Source organism: Macrobrachium nipponense, chromosome 30, assembly GCF_015104395.2.
Source record: "Macrobrachium nipponense isolate FS-2020 chromosome 30, ASM1510439v2, whole genome shotgun sequence".
Taxonomy (NCBI): Eukaryota; Metazoa; Arthropoda; class Malacostraca; order Decapoda; family Palaemonidae; genus Macrobrachium; species Macrobrachium nipponense.
In genome coordinates, this window is record NC_087218.1 from 32,692,723 (window position 1) to 32,707,505 (window position 14,783).

The window sequence follows — 14,783 nt, forward strand, 5'->3', positions numbered from 1 at the left end:
AACGTATCTTTAAATAGGCTTATATATTAGTATCAACAAAACATTTCCTGCTATGAGTCAGAGGCCGTTTAATGAAACGAACACTTCTCTGTCCTATCTGTTTCAGAAAATAAATGTTACGTCAATCCCCGAGACGGTGACCATTGTTGCCAAGGCGTCTCTCTCTCTCTCTCTCTCTCTGATCAAATTACACTGGAACTTTGACATACGATTGCCCTAATATACGAATGTTTTGAGATACAACAGAAAATTTGCGAAAATATAAGCTTTGATATACAACGAAATATTTGAGATACGATTTTGCGATGAGTGTTAGTTGTATAGGCGACCGATAAATGGCGTTCAGTCTGTTGTTTGTTGGTGCTGCATGTTAACACGTCGTTGTTTAGTTCGTTGTATTTGCGCCTATTTTTTCGTGTTATTTTGTCTATTTTATTATTAACCATGGGTCTCAAAGCTAAAGACAAAGCAGGTGATAAGAAAAAACCCAAAAAACAAGAAAATGATTTCGATGGAAGCAAAACATGAAATTATAGCAAAGCATAAAACCTTCCAAAGGCATCACCATTATTTCTAAACTACAAACTGATTATTAAAATAAAAAAATAAAAATTTAGTTTAGCAATGTTATTTCATTTGTGTTTATTACGTAGTTATTAGTGTCATACGTAAATAAAAAGAGAACAAATCGTTCCCTGCCACCCTTCCCTACCTCCTTCCCCTGCTGGCCTCACGTCATCTTTCGTTGTGGTAAGTAAAATTCCTTTCTTTTTTTTAATTGATTTTATTAACATTTATTATCATTTATCACATTGCTATGTTATTTTATCATTATGTGTGTTATTAACTCATTTATTTGTGTATAAATTGTGTATATTATATGTAATTTAGCTGTGTTTAGGTGTGGTTTCATACCGCTAGAACGGATTAATACATATTACATTATTTTAAAATGGGAAAAAAATGCTTTGAGATACAACTGTTTTGATATACGACGATGGTAACGGAACAAATTAAATTCGTATGTCAAGGTTCCAGTGTACTGGATAATGTCTCTCTTTGGATACTTCGATTTTGCCAAATCTTGAGGGCTACAAGAACAGTTGATTACTATTTACGTATCATATAGACTAATTAAAGTAAACGTATCTTTTAAATAGGCTTTATATTATTAGTATCAAACAAAAACATTTACTGGCATGAGTCAGAGGCTGTTTTAACGAAACTAACACTTCTCGTCTACCTGAGCGTCGGAAGACGCCGTCGCTAATCTCTCTCTCTCTTCTCCTCTCTCTCTCTACTCTCTCTCTCCTCTCTCTCTCTCTCTCTCTCTCTCTCTCTCTCATTGTAATCTAACCAGAAACTTCGTTTTGTTATTATTACTGGAAACAAGCAATGATTTTTTTCATTATTTGTGCTTTTGGACTGTTATATGTAAACTTTGCGCACCGCAAGCTAGTATGTATTCATTCGCTCGGAAACTAGTTCCGCATATGAGGCGTCACTAAAAAACATAGAAAAATATGACATAAAAAGTGTCGAAAATCATCATAACCTCAAAATTTTTGTTGTAATCTAACCAGAAACTTATTTTTATTAATATACTGTGCTAAACTATAAAGGAGTTTTATCATAGTATGAGTTTTTTAAAAGCGTCGTTAACTCGGAGCGTCGGAAGCGTCAGCGTCGTAACCCAGGACGGATTTTTCCATTGAATATTTAAGAAAAAGCGTCGTAACCTCGGAACGTCGTAAGCCGGAACCGTCGTAACCCGGGGACCGCCTGTACTCTGTATCAGAGTAGCCTTGACGGACTACCACCAGGCACATACATCAGTCACGTTACAGGAAACTGACCGTGGATGGGGGTCTTCCTCTGACCTTGGTAGAGTGGGAGTACTCAGTAACCAGGGTTTTGGCGTAGACTCAAAAGTAGTTAGGAACATCAGTTCCAATTGGCCCCGGAATCCGAGATAATGAGTCAATGCAGCACAGGTCATGATGACAGATACATTTCTTAGTCATGCTCAGTACGGTGTGAGTATGTGTGAGGGACCTTCAGCAGGGACGGCTTTGACTTGTCAAAGTACTCTGTGGTTATAGAAAGAACTATGTCACCTAGAACATTAAGGTGGTAGACGTAAAGGAACAGGCCAAACAGAGATGATCGGTCAAGCCTACTCCTTGTTTGTCAAGTTGTACCAATGAGGTTATACAGGAAAGAAGGTAATAAGAGGAATGTGGGCCTTCTGGCATTTAAGAACATAGCTGTTAAAATGATCGTGACGGTTGATCTGTGATTGTATTGAAGCTCAAAATTGAGCAATTTTTAGGAGGTGTCTGTCTGTTCATTAAAATTTGAGAGTGGGTTCTTTGTTATGAAAACCACTTTCAATTTCCTGTATATATATATAAGGTTGCCCAGAGGTCCTTGGACACAATTTCCTTGGGTCCTTTGGTGGTTGCTCACCAAATGGTGTAACTCATCCAGTACCCCTGGCGGGTCGTCAGTTGATATCTTGTCTAAGATGATGGTATGAATGTGAAATGGAGGAGTTAACTGGCCTCTTTCCTTTTCAAATTTCTGTCTCCTTTACTTAGAGCAGTAAGAAGAGAGTACCATCATAAGCTGTAACGGACAAGGTACAGGTGAGCGAAGTGGCCATACTGTTAGGGTTAGTATCAGTAAGATACCTATCAGTAGCAGTACATTCCTCTCTTTAGCAAGGGGGAGAGGAATGATAACAAACCGACATGAGTGGATGTATTGGTTTGTTAGGGGAACAGATCTTATCTTCCTCGGATGCAATGAACTATGACGTGTAAAAACCCAGAAGTCTGACTCTATGATATTCATATATGTCTTAGATTCGGAAATTCTGGTCAGTTGTTTCGTAGAATTCTAGTATTCAGAAAACTGATCAATGGTGGCAAACTCCCAGTTGGTTAATAGTACTAACCTCCCACCAAGAGTAAGTCTATCCTAATGTTAAGACCGAAGGTTTGTTTCGTATATGAACAAATGAAAATTTTTTAACTAATTTGTATTTTTCATAACTTACAAACCTGAGGTCTTAACATACAAAGGCCCACCTCTAACCACCCCTCTATCAAGTAACCTGGGTTGGAAGAATAACTAACGGGGTCACGAGTTAATGCGGGGTATGAGGGTGGCTCCACATGTCTCGTGACCAAGCACAGATGCCAATAGTCCCTTGCGTACACAATTTTTTTAACTTTACCGGTTTCCAGCTGGCGCTGAGTATTTATCCTAATGTTAAGACCTAAGGTTTGTAAGTTAGGAAAAATACAAATTAGTTAAAAATTTGTCATTTTTATTGCATTTTTCATCCAAACTACCTTCAAATATTTATTATCTTGCATTTTTGGGAACATGCGTTGTAGACCTGAAAATAATTTCGGATGAATATAATTGAAAAGTGTTGTAACCTTGGAACGTCGTAAGCCGAAGACTGCCTGTAATGGGTAGATATGTTCCATAGAGAAACTTGCGAATAGGTAAGTCTGCGAATCATGAGAATGCGAATATGGTGGTTCACTGTATCATACTACATACATGCATCGGATTATTAGTGCATATCATCTTAAGAGGGAATAATTAACACAGCACAACTTTGATTGTTTAAAATTTTATTTCTGAATATATTTTGGATAAGTTCTGACTTCATTTTTCTTCTTTCTTGCAGGTTCGTAGCATGCTTCAACCAAGTGGAAAGCTAGCACCTCCAAGATTACCACAGGGACCCGAGCCACCAAGAAGATCTTTTAGCCATCAACCCCTCCCTCAGCCACATTATTCCAATGTTCACAATGGTATAGTTATTTGTTTAACATTTGCATTTGAACTAAGGTTTTTACCAGCCAAATAGTGCATTCTTTAAAATCACATGTGACAGGTTTTAAAAAAACTGAATCTAAATATCTAGAGAAATAATTCTGATGCAATTTTAAAGTTGAAAATAACTCATTTATTTAGTAAATATGCATTTGTCAAGTCATGCTTTTCTCTTATAGGCAGTGGTCCACCTCCCTTACCTGGTTCTATACGTAGGCCTGGAATGCCTCCTCTCCCTCCCAATTCCACCTCGCAACATCACCAACCACAACAACGCTCTCCAGAGGAACCTCGTCACCAAATAATTCATCAACTCCAAGAGGTTGGTTTTTTCAAACTTATTTTCAAGTTTTCTTACTAGTATATGTTGAGAGACAGGTTACTCCTCCAGATGTTTCACTATTGTGTAAGTTTGTTAAATTCCTCATTTGTTTTGGACTGATGTAATTTATTTAATAAGTCAAAATCTTGCAATTAGGCAGCGCTAGAATGAATTGGTGCTCATTCTCAAGAGTCTGTAAATAATAACAATTGACTTGGTCTGTGCTTAACTTTATAATTGGGATTGAGGCTATGAAGCAGTAAGATTGATTGGGGGAACTGCATTTCATAGCTTTGCAACTGACAGTAGAGCTTTTTTTTCCAGTTAAGGCGTAGTTTTTGGCAAGTTATTTTGCAGCTTTTACTTCATTTTTTTGTTATGTTTCTTTTACAGCAAGTCTTATAAAATAATCAACAAAGTTATGGTCTGTTTTACAACTTCTATTAAACCCTGGCCTCCAACACTCATATACTTTAGCCATACATAGGCTATCATCAGATCTGATGCTTGTTTGATTACACTTTATGTATAAATACACAATAATAATATTTATGGGACTGTGACCAGACCACAGAATTCTCATTGGGGAAAATTAAATGTTCCTCATATTACTTACATAGATTTTTCACATAAGTAACATACCAAATGATAACACATCTATACCTTTTTACTCGCACGGCAGCTAAGATTTGAAATTCGCCCTATACCGGGGAACCATAGGTACAACAACACAGAGAAAATCACTTCTTTTCTTCTGTCGTTCGAAGCAACATCAGATGTTTTGGTGGCTTGATTTGAAGTTTTCATCACTTCTTCAAAGGATTTGGTGATGTACTGATATTTTGGTAGTTCTCTGATGAGTTTTTTGAGGATTGTTATACATTCTACAATTTATTATGTTGGACTCTAGTGGTTCAAGTGTTAGATGTTGTAGGGAAGGTTGCAAGACCTGGCTCACCAAAGCAACCTATGATATTCATACAATTTGTATGAAATGTACATAGAGGACAAGAGTGTTCGAGAGAGCTTACTTGTGCTGAATATGTTGGATGGGATGAGAAGTGGAAAGTTTTACAGTCCCATTTGGATAAGTCAGATAAGGATAGAAAGAGTTAGGCAGCTGCCGAGCTGAAGTTAGAGCTCAAAGCTTAGAACTTCTTACTAATGTTCAAGTTTCTAATAATGATATTTCTTCTCCTTCTTGTGGATTATCCCGCATCCTTAGTCCAAATATTTTACCAGCAATTCCTGTTCCGAGCTCCCGTGCTTCCAAACCCGATGTCGTGGCCAGCCTCGAGTGTAAGTTTGACCACAAATTTGATTTAGTGGTAAAATCTGTGTCAAAATTGGTGGAGTCATTTAAGGTCCTTATGGAGGAGGTGCATAGCATTAAATAGTGCCAGTGCCAATGGAGGAGGTGCCTGCCTGTCCCGCTAATTCTCCCAGACGAAGGTTACTGTCACACTCCCTTGAACTCAGAGAAGACATATCGGAGGTCCTAAGGAGATCAGCAGGGATTGCCCATGGGCAGTCGCCCCTTAGAATTTTAGCCTAGCCTAACCCCTTTTTTCTACACAAATAAATAATCTACCCACCTGTACGCGTTCTCCAACTCCAGTACACTCCAGAAATCACCTTAGATCAACAGCACAAAAAGACTTACGACCCAAAAACTCCTACCAGACAGAGAGCTCTCCCCTATCAAACCAACACCACAAGCACGTGCCTCCAACTCACCCGTGTTATTGTTTACATCCCACCGACGCCATGTTGTCTATGATGTCACAGCCTATGACATCACAACATAACTTAAATACATCAACAGACACCTTCTAGGGTCAACCATATGCTGTCCATATAAAGGACACCCACCATATTTCAACAATGCATAAAACACAAGGAACAATTATACAATATATAATCAGCCCCCTCATCCACTTCAGTAGTTAGTGGTTCTGACAGCCATTGGAAAGGCATCGGTGTGACTAGTGTCCATCAGAAGAGGTGCTTTTGGCATTTTCTGGGAGAGCCTCATCTCTTGAAGAGATGTCATGACAGAGGTTTGTCTCCTCCTTCGGAAGTGACACAGAAACTGCTCAGTCAGTTTGCAACCGGGTTGCAGTAAGTGGCGCAGCCCATTTTGTCATTCTCATGAACAAGAGAGCCATGTTTTGGCGCCGAAGTGTTCATCTAGAAAACACTCATCTTCAGGATGCCATTCTGTCTTGGAGTGGCCAGTCTAGGACTCCAGAGTACCTGTCTTGTTCCCACCTCATTCTAGTGTGGCGCCACCTTCCAAGTGCCCGGCGCCAGCAGCACGCTTAGTGCCTAAGTTCAGCTGAATGCCCAGCTCCCAATGCACTACTGCCTGCTTCTTCACCTGCTCCTGCACTTGAAGATCCTGGTTTTACTCATATTAAGAAGCAATTGGATGATGTGCTGGGACTGCTGCATAAGGCTCTCTCTGGATCTAAGCCTTCTATGGGGTTTTCATTGTCTTTGGTCTCTTCTTAGAGAACGAAGTCGTGCAAGAGCCCCCATCTACAGCATATGCTTCTCTGTTGAAGTATTTTCTGGGCATATTTCCTTCACATTTTCAACCAGCAACCCCAGCTTTGACATTTCTTATGAAGAACCAGTCAGATGCTAGAGCTCTCCTACCTCAAATGGTTCTCTCTTTCTCTGCAAAGGTTTTGAGAGATGTAGAGGATTGTTTTTCCAAGAAGAAGGAACAGGGGAAGGCCGCTTTTGCTTTTTCTCCTGCCAGACTGACAACAAGGAGAAATCTCTCATACATGATAGGAGAACTTCCATCCTTGGGAGTTGCTCTCTCTTCCCAAGGTGACTTCTCAGGTCTCATCAACTCAACTAGACGTTCAGCCTTTTTGTCTGTAAAGGTTTCCTTTGCCTCTTCAGGGTTTGATCATCTGGTTAAACATCTCTTGACTGAACAGTTGGAGTTCTGTAAAGGTTTCCTTTGCCTCTTCAGGGTTTGATCATCTGGTTAAACATCTCTTGACTGAACAGTTGGAGTGCTTGCTAGGAAAATTGAAGAGTACGACAATTTGGCTATGGCTTTATCTGATTGGCTAGGAGTAGTAGTATCCTGTGCCAATAAAGCTATTAGGGATGGTGCCTCTGAAATAGTCTCTCTCAGCAACTGGCCTATGGAAGGAGAGGGAGTTGTAGTGCTCCTATGCCACTAAAGGAGTCACTATCAGCGCTTATGTCCTTCCCTTTGGACAGACAGTATTTGCTTCTGCGATCGGTGGCAAAGAAATTGCCACTGATTTGCAAAAGAAATTGATCATATTGATGGCAGACTCAGAGGGCTCCGAGAGGTTTATAGCTCTCAAAGAAGAAGTGACAGCTCTCAGAAAAAGAGCATTAGAGGTGGTGGGGGACCAAACTTCAAGAGGATTTTACAACCTCTTGTTCGTAGTCCCCAAGTCATTGGGGGGGATGGAGACCTGCCCTCTACTTAAGTGCATTGAACTTCTTCATACAGAAAACAAAGTTCAAAATGGAGACAAATCAGTTGATGTTATCCTCCACCTAGCAGTGGGACCGGTTGATAACACTACATATGCAGGATGTGTATTTCCATATCACAGTACACCCAGAGTCCCGGAAATACCTAAGGTTTGTTTTCGAGGGCAGAATCTTCCAGTTTCAAGCTCTTTGCTTTTGTCTATCCACTGCCACCCTCAGGTCTTCACACAGGGCTGTCCCTGCTCATGAAGTGGTTACATCTAGGTATAAACATTTGTCTGTACCTAAACGACTGGCTCTTCCACTCCCCGACACTAGCAATGCACGAAGGGTTTACAAATAACTCTTAGCCTTGATGGGGATTTTGGACTTTCAATAAATCAAGAGAAGTCTCATCTAACCCCAACTCTGGAGATTCTCTTTTTGGGGATGGGGATCAACTCTTGAGTTTTTGGGTTTTTCCCTCCCCCAAGAGGATAGAATCCTCCTTTCAATTGGTGCAGGACCTTTTTTAGCTACAAATTTGCTCAACAAATCAATGTATGAGCCCTTTGGGAACCCTCTCATCAATTGAACAATTTGTGAGGTTAGGAAAACTTCACATGGCCTCTTCAGTTCTTCCTCAGGGTGAGCTTGAACAGGAGGGAACAACCAGACACAGTAACATTCCCAGTCACTACAGAAATAAAAGAAGGCCTCTGGTGGTGGATGTCAGAGTACAGACTTTTAAATGGAAAGTCTCTGTGTTCTGAGCTCCAACCTTTCCTTTATGTCAACGCCTCAGACCAGGGTTGGGGAGCCCTTCTCGGCACTCAGTCTCTGGAATAGAAAAACTTACATATAAATGTCAAGGAAATGACCCCCATTCACTTTTGTCTAAAATACTTTATGAAGACAGTTGCGGAGAGTTGTGGCAGTACACTCTAGCAACACCATGGCTCTCTCCTATTTAAGGAAGCAAGGGGGACTCGCTCATTCTCCCTTTGGGAAGCAGTGAGGGATTTACTAATTTGGGCAGATCACAGTCTGGTCCAGATCATCACCCAGGTTCATAAAAGGAATGATGAACGTCTTGGCAGACGAACTAGGTAGACAAGGCCAAGTCCTTTTAACAGAGTGGACTGAATCTGAATGTCTGCAATAGTTTGTGAAAGTTGTGGGGGCAGGCCAAGAGTAGACCTGTTTGCCATCTCAAGGAACTTCAGACTTCTGTTGTATTGCTCACCAGTTCAGGACCCTTAGGCATGGGCTAAGGATCTTCATTCCCACCTGTTTATTATTTGGAGAAGGGGTTTTTATGACCGCATGCCCTTGCTATTATCAACCACAGTTATTGGTGGTGGGCCTTGCCTTTGACTAAAAAGTCCACTTGCAAAGCAGCAGTTTCCATAGTTATTGGCAGTGGGATAAACCTTTTGTAAAAAAATAGTAAGACTGCAAGGCAGCAGCTGTCCTTTTAGTCACCTTTTACGACACACAGGACTTACTGTGGTATTATTCTTACACCCTTACCACAGGGTGTTCAGTCATGGGCTATTGATGCCATGTTGGTAAACTGGGAGAACCTGAATCTTATGTTTTTCCACCATTCATCATAGGAAGGGCGGTTCTAAACAAATTCCAATCCCATCGCAATGCATCGATGACTGATAGCACCTTTTTGGTCTCTCAAGGAGTGGTTCCCAGACCTTCTGGAACTTCTTGTGGACTTTCCAAGGTTACTGCTTCGAAGTCCACATCTCCTCAAACAGCCACAACTTTGGAGATTCCACCAAGGCGTGTCCACTCTAACTCTGACAGGTTACAGATTGTCCTCAGACTTGTCAGGGTGAAAGGTTTTTCAAAGTAAGCTGTGGAAGCTGTTTCTAGATTTAGATGTATCTCTACTAGGCAAAGTTGTCTAACTTCCACAAGTGGTGCAGCAACATTAACGTCTCATCTGTTAAAAACCTCTATACAGTAGACCCCCTATATTCATGGCGATGGGTACCAAACACACCCCCCCCCCCCCATAGCTAAAATCCGCGAATACTTGAATCACTCTAAAAATGCTTAGAACAGTCTATTTTGATAGTTAAAACACAAGGAAAACCCTCTAAAAATGCTTTTACACGAGTATTTTCATAGTTTTATCACAAAAAGTGCATTTATTGTTTGTACAGTGTTTTTACGTTGCATGGAACCAGTGGTTACTCAGCAACGGGACCAACAGCTTTACGTGACTTCTGAACCACGTCAAGAGTGAACTTCTATCAACTGAAATACACAGTGATATGAAAATTTTGTAATTCGTGAATATTTCTCAGTGAAAAATACTGCAGAAATCCGTGAATAGGTGAGTACACAAATTGTGAGTATGTGATTACTGTAACTCCAATAGCGGACTTCCTTCTTTTTCTTAAAAATACCAAGAGACAACATTGACTATAAGAGGCTACAGGGTGATGTTGGGGGTTGGTTTCTAAACATAAAAGGTCAGGATCAAACCACTAATCAGGACTTGAGTGATCTCATTAGGTCTTTCAAGACATCTAAACAGATGAAAGACAATTCCCTTTTTTGGAAACTAGATGTGGTTCTTGAAAGGTTAATGGGACCTGCTTTTGAGCCTCACCGCTCCATTTCTCTAAAGAACCTAACGAAGACGACGCTATTTCTAGTAGCTTTGGCCTCTGCTAAACGAGTAAACGTGATACAGGCCATTGACAAATGCATTGGATTTTCACAAGTTGATACTGTTTGCTCATTCATACTGAGATTCTTAGCTAAGAGTGAGTCTCCTTTCTATCCCTGGCCATGATCGTTCTCAATTAAAAATCCTCATGGTTATTTAAGGTCCAGAAGAAGAAAGGGTCCTTTGCCTGGTTAGGTCACCAAGGTACTACCTAGACAGGAGTAAGACGATCAGAGGCCCCGCCAGTAACCTCTGTTGTTCCGCTATGTCCAAGAATGCTCTGTCTTTCCTCCTCAGAAGCCATTTTATAGAGGCCCACTCACAAATTCAGGAAGAAATTCCTACTTTTAGAGTAAGAGCACATGACTTCCAACTTTCAAAATAAGAGTACACAAAATCAGGGCTGTCACCACTTTGTATGCTTATAGACATAATTTGTCTCTCGGCAATCCTCCGGTCAACATACAGGAAGTGCAATTCTGTTTTTGCATCACACCATTTGAAAGAAATAGAAACAACCTTCGAAAACTGCAGTATCTTAGATCCGCTTTCGGTGGCTGGCGTGGTATTGGGCGAAGAAGCATAGGAACCACTCCCTCCTATCTGTAACTTCTTCGCCTTGAATTTTGGTTGTTGAGTTTCTCTTGGGGAGTATCTGGGTACTTAATTAAGTGCAAAAGAAGTGATTTTCTCTGTTTTGTTGTACCTATCGTTTCCCGGTAGAGGGACAGGATGGTTGCCTACACCAACAACTAGGGATGTGCCCAAGTATTGGTATTGGTGAATTTCTGGCTGATACTTTTGTCATTAGTATAGGAATTTAAAATCCTTCTAGGCTGGCATAATATTAATTTTCTGTGCCACTTTTCACTTCTAGGATAATTATATTGAATATCTTTAATAAAATTATGATTTTAACTTAGTTCAGATGGTCCAAGTCCAGTATGAATTGGATTTTGCAGAGGGATTTGTGCTTTTTCTAAGTTGAAATGTTTTCTTTTTATCTATGCTGAGAAACAAACTCTGGTCCTTTCATAATCTTATTTTTATTTGTGTACCAGTATCTCATTTTTCTTGGGTTACTTGATAAAAATAATATGTATTGCAATGAGGAAAATGATTAACCCCTCCATTACCAGAATCTTTCAAAATCTAAATGAATGAGTCTGCTAACTGTTTCTAGCCAATATATAACTTAAAACTCAGAATAGAAGTATGTATATATTAGTGATTTCAGATTGCTCATTACCCCATGAATTGGAGTAAGCACTATGTACCTAAATTGTTAAAAGTCTTCTAATGGTAGCCATAATATAAGCCAGACTGTATCCAGTAATAAAGGGATTAAATATTAAATAGTTATACTTTTTTATGTTCTTTCTCAGTGAAATTTGTCTTTGAAATTATTTATATAACCCTATTATATGACCTTTCAACTTTTGAAACTTTAAATATACAATAACCAGAGAACAAGAATGATTTTAGTAACTATATATTCTCCTAAATAACAGTAGTAGTATGGAGGTAACAGGTATTGGGTATAGGTGTCTGCTTTAAAAGCAGGTATCGATATTGGCCAAAAAATTTGGTATCTGTGCATCCCTACTAACAATAAATTAATTGCTACTGTGAATTTCAAATTGTTCATATACAGAACAAACCTTCGGTCTTAACATTAGGATAATATTAGCGCCAAGCTGGAAACCGGTAGAATTAAAATTATACTTTTGAGATCCAGGGACTATTGGCATCTATACCAGGTCACGAGGCATGTAGCACCCAGAATGCCCTCGGCGTCCCATGACCAGCCAGTTACTTTCCTACCGCTTAAGATAGGACGTGATTACTTTCTATCTGTTTTAAAGCTGGTTTTAATTTGCCCGATTTTATTCTTTTTCACTTTTTAATTTTTCTTTCTCTGGGTGTTCTCAGTGTGGGTGTGATCTGATAGGTGTGTGTACGTTGTGAGATGGAGAATTTTGCTTCACCAACGGGAATATCTTCCGGTTCTGGGAAGAGACACAGGAAATGCCCAGGAGTGAGTGGGTGTCCTTGTTCAAGATTTTTAACTTCGGTGTCTACAGATCCTCATCCAACTTGTAGTAGGTGCAGAGAAAACGTACGTACTATTACTAATCCTTGTTCAGTTTGTCGTGGTTGGTCGGTGGAACAGTGGAGGAAGTTTTATGAGAAAAGCCAGTACAAGAGAAAGGAGACGACGCCATCTTTGGATGACCAAGCGTCGTCCGTTTCTTTTGTATCGGCAATATATCAGACTGCTCCATATGTTTTTCGCCTGCTTTTGATTTTTCCCATACTCCTTCAGTTTCTTCTAGCGATTCACTATTGGAAACTCCGAGAGGGGTTTTGGGTAATTTTATCCATAGTTATGCTCTGTCATTCCCGGCAGGGAGAGGGGGGAGCATCGCCATCTTTGTTCCAGGTGTCGGCTCCCGATGCACAGAGAATGGAAAGAACGTGGTCGGCGTTAGGCCTACCAGGCGTACCAACCTTGGAGGGGTTGCTGTCTCATTATATGGCGTTGCGATTCCAGCAGGGCCCGACTGCACTGAATGTTCCTCATCCCCCTGGCCTGCACTCTATGGGAGCTAATGCTACAGTTACGTCAACAACATCAATGTTTCTGGCGATGCAGAACGTTGGATGTAGTTTTTGCTGCACACGCAGGCAGCCACTCAATCTCTCCCTACAAGATTGGTGACATCACAACCTGCGTCACACACCAACATGGCAGACGCGATGACGTCACAGCCTTCTGCTTCTCTATCTACTTCGTTGCCTCCTGAACCAAATACACTTTCTGACTCATTGGTACACACAGTCATGAAAAAATTACAAGAAAGAAAAGGCGTGAATCGTCTTCTTCCTCTAGCTCAGCGTCATTGCAAAGTTCAATGATGTTACTGCGCGTACCAGTCAAGCGTTGGAGGATACAGGACTTCGTGACTGATCCTCAGGCCAAGAGGAGAAGAGTGAATTCTTTTTCATCTTCGAGCCAGGATTGTCACATCCCGGTCAGCAACAAGTAAAGAAGTCAGTGGCTGGTAAGCTTAGCACTGACGGACGAAGCCGCTTACAAGCGTCCGAACGAGCGAAAGCGTTGACGGTTGTTGGGCTAGCGGCCGCTGCGGAGATGCCAGCAGAGATGACAAAGAGTCTAAGAGAGACTACACTGCCGTTGGTAAAATCAATGATGAGTGGGAAGAGTTCAACAAGGAATAAAGAACAGATACCAGTTTTGCCTGTAAGACCTTTTAAAATATGGAGAAAGGATGAGAGAGCCCCCATTAAAAGGTAAAAATATAAAGAGTTGGTAACCTTTTCTGATATGTTGGTGGAAGGCGTTCAACTCGATGAGGGATCAATGCCGAATTTCCCGATGGTCTTTGGAGACGATATTAATAGAGATAGAGAGGAAATTAGCTCTGTTTCGAGAGAGCCTTCATCCTGGAGATATAGGCGGGATTCTCGCTCTAGATCTGTGAGCAGAGAAGGAGTAAGGCTGTCTGTTTCTCCTACTGACTATTCGAGATAGAGCTGACTATTCGAGATAGAGCCGTCGGCGGCCATCAAGAGATCAAAGATGCCGCGGTCATAGGGTCGTACGGCCAAGACGCACATGGACATTTGTCAGCGGACAGGAGTGAGCTAGCTTCTCCTGTAGGTGACCACAGTACGTTAGAACCGGAGGAAGGAGAAAACCAAGAGTTTCTGGCTTTGTATGCGGAGGTGATTGATTTGATTCGTCAATTCAATAACCTTTCGGGGAGCACGGAGACACCTGCCAGTTTGCTTCCTCCAGGGATTGACATGGTGTTTGGATTGAAAAAGGATACGAAGGTGTCATATGAATTACCTTGTTCAAGTCTTGCGGAGTCCGTTTTACAACACGTAAATGCACGGATTGCTGGAAGGGATAATTCCTTAAGATTGAATTGATCGTTTAAGTTTACATATTTCCCCCCCAATGATGAAACAGGAAATATTATATGACACCAATGGTTCCTTTGCTACCTAGACAAATTAACCCAAATGTGGTAAGGTTAAGACCTGGATTAACCTTGGATCAAGTTAAGATGGAATGCCCTTCGATGACTTGCCAGGAGGCTGCTACTTTGGAAGCAACAGCTTCTGTCTTTCAGACTGCTTCTTGGTTAGAACTTTTGGTTAACAGCAGTGGCAAAAATTGCATCCTCAGAAGTAAAGAGAAAAGTAGTGGATGAGTCAGTGTTTATCAGATTGCTACAATCAGGTTCCAAAGCAATTGCGTACTTGACAAATTTAAGTGCCAATGTTTGGGCAAATATCCTGTTGATGAGGACAGATGCAGCTTTGGCTAGATTAAGCTGCACTGTTGATTTGGATTCCCTGTTAACAATGCGGAATGGGGATATCCTACGAGTCGCAATTGCTGTGGAA

General features: G+C 40.9%; 1 protein-coding gene across 1 annotated transcript in view; it reads left to right on the forward strand.

Annotated features, from left to right (window-relative positions):
* LOC135202409 (serine/threonine-protein kinase Genghis Khan-like) overlaps window positions 1-14,783 on the forward strand; it is a 366,963-nt gene that overhangs the window by 344,376 nt on the left and 7,804 nt on the right. Inside the window, 2 exon segments of the mRNA XM_064231803.1 lie at window positions 3,707-3,833; window positions 4,035-4,177. Coding sequence (XP_064087873.1) covers window positions 3,707-3,833; window positions 4,035-4,177 — 270 coding nt within the window.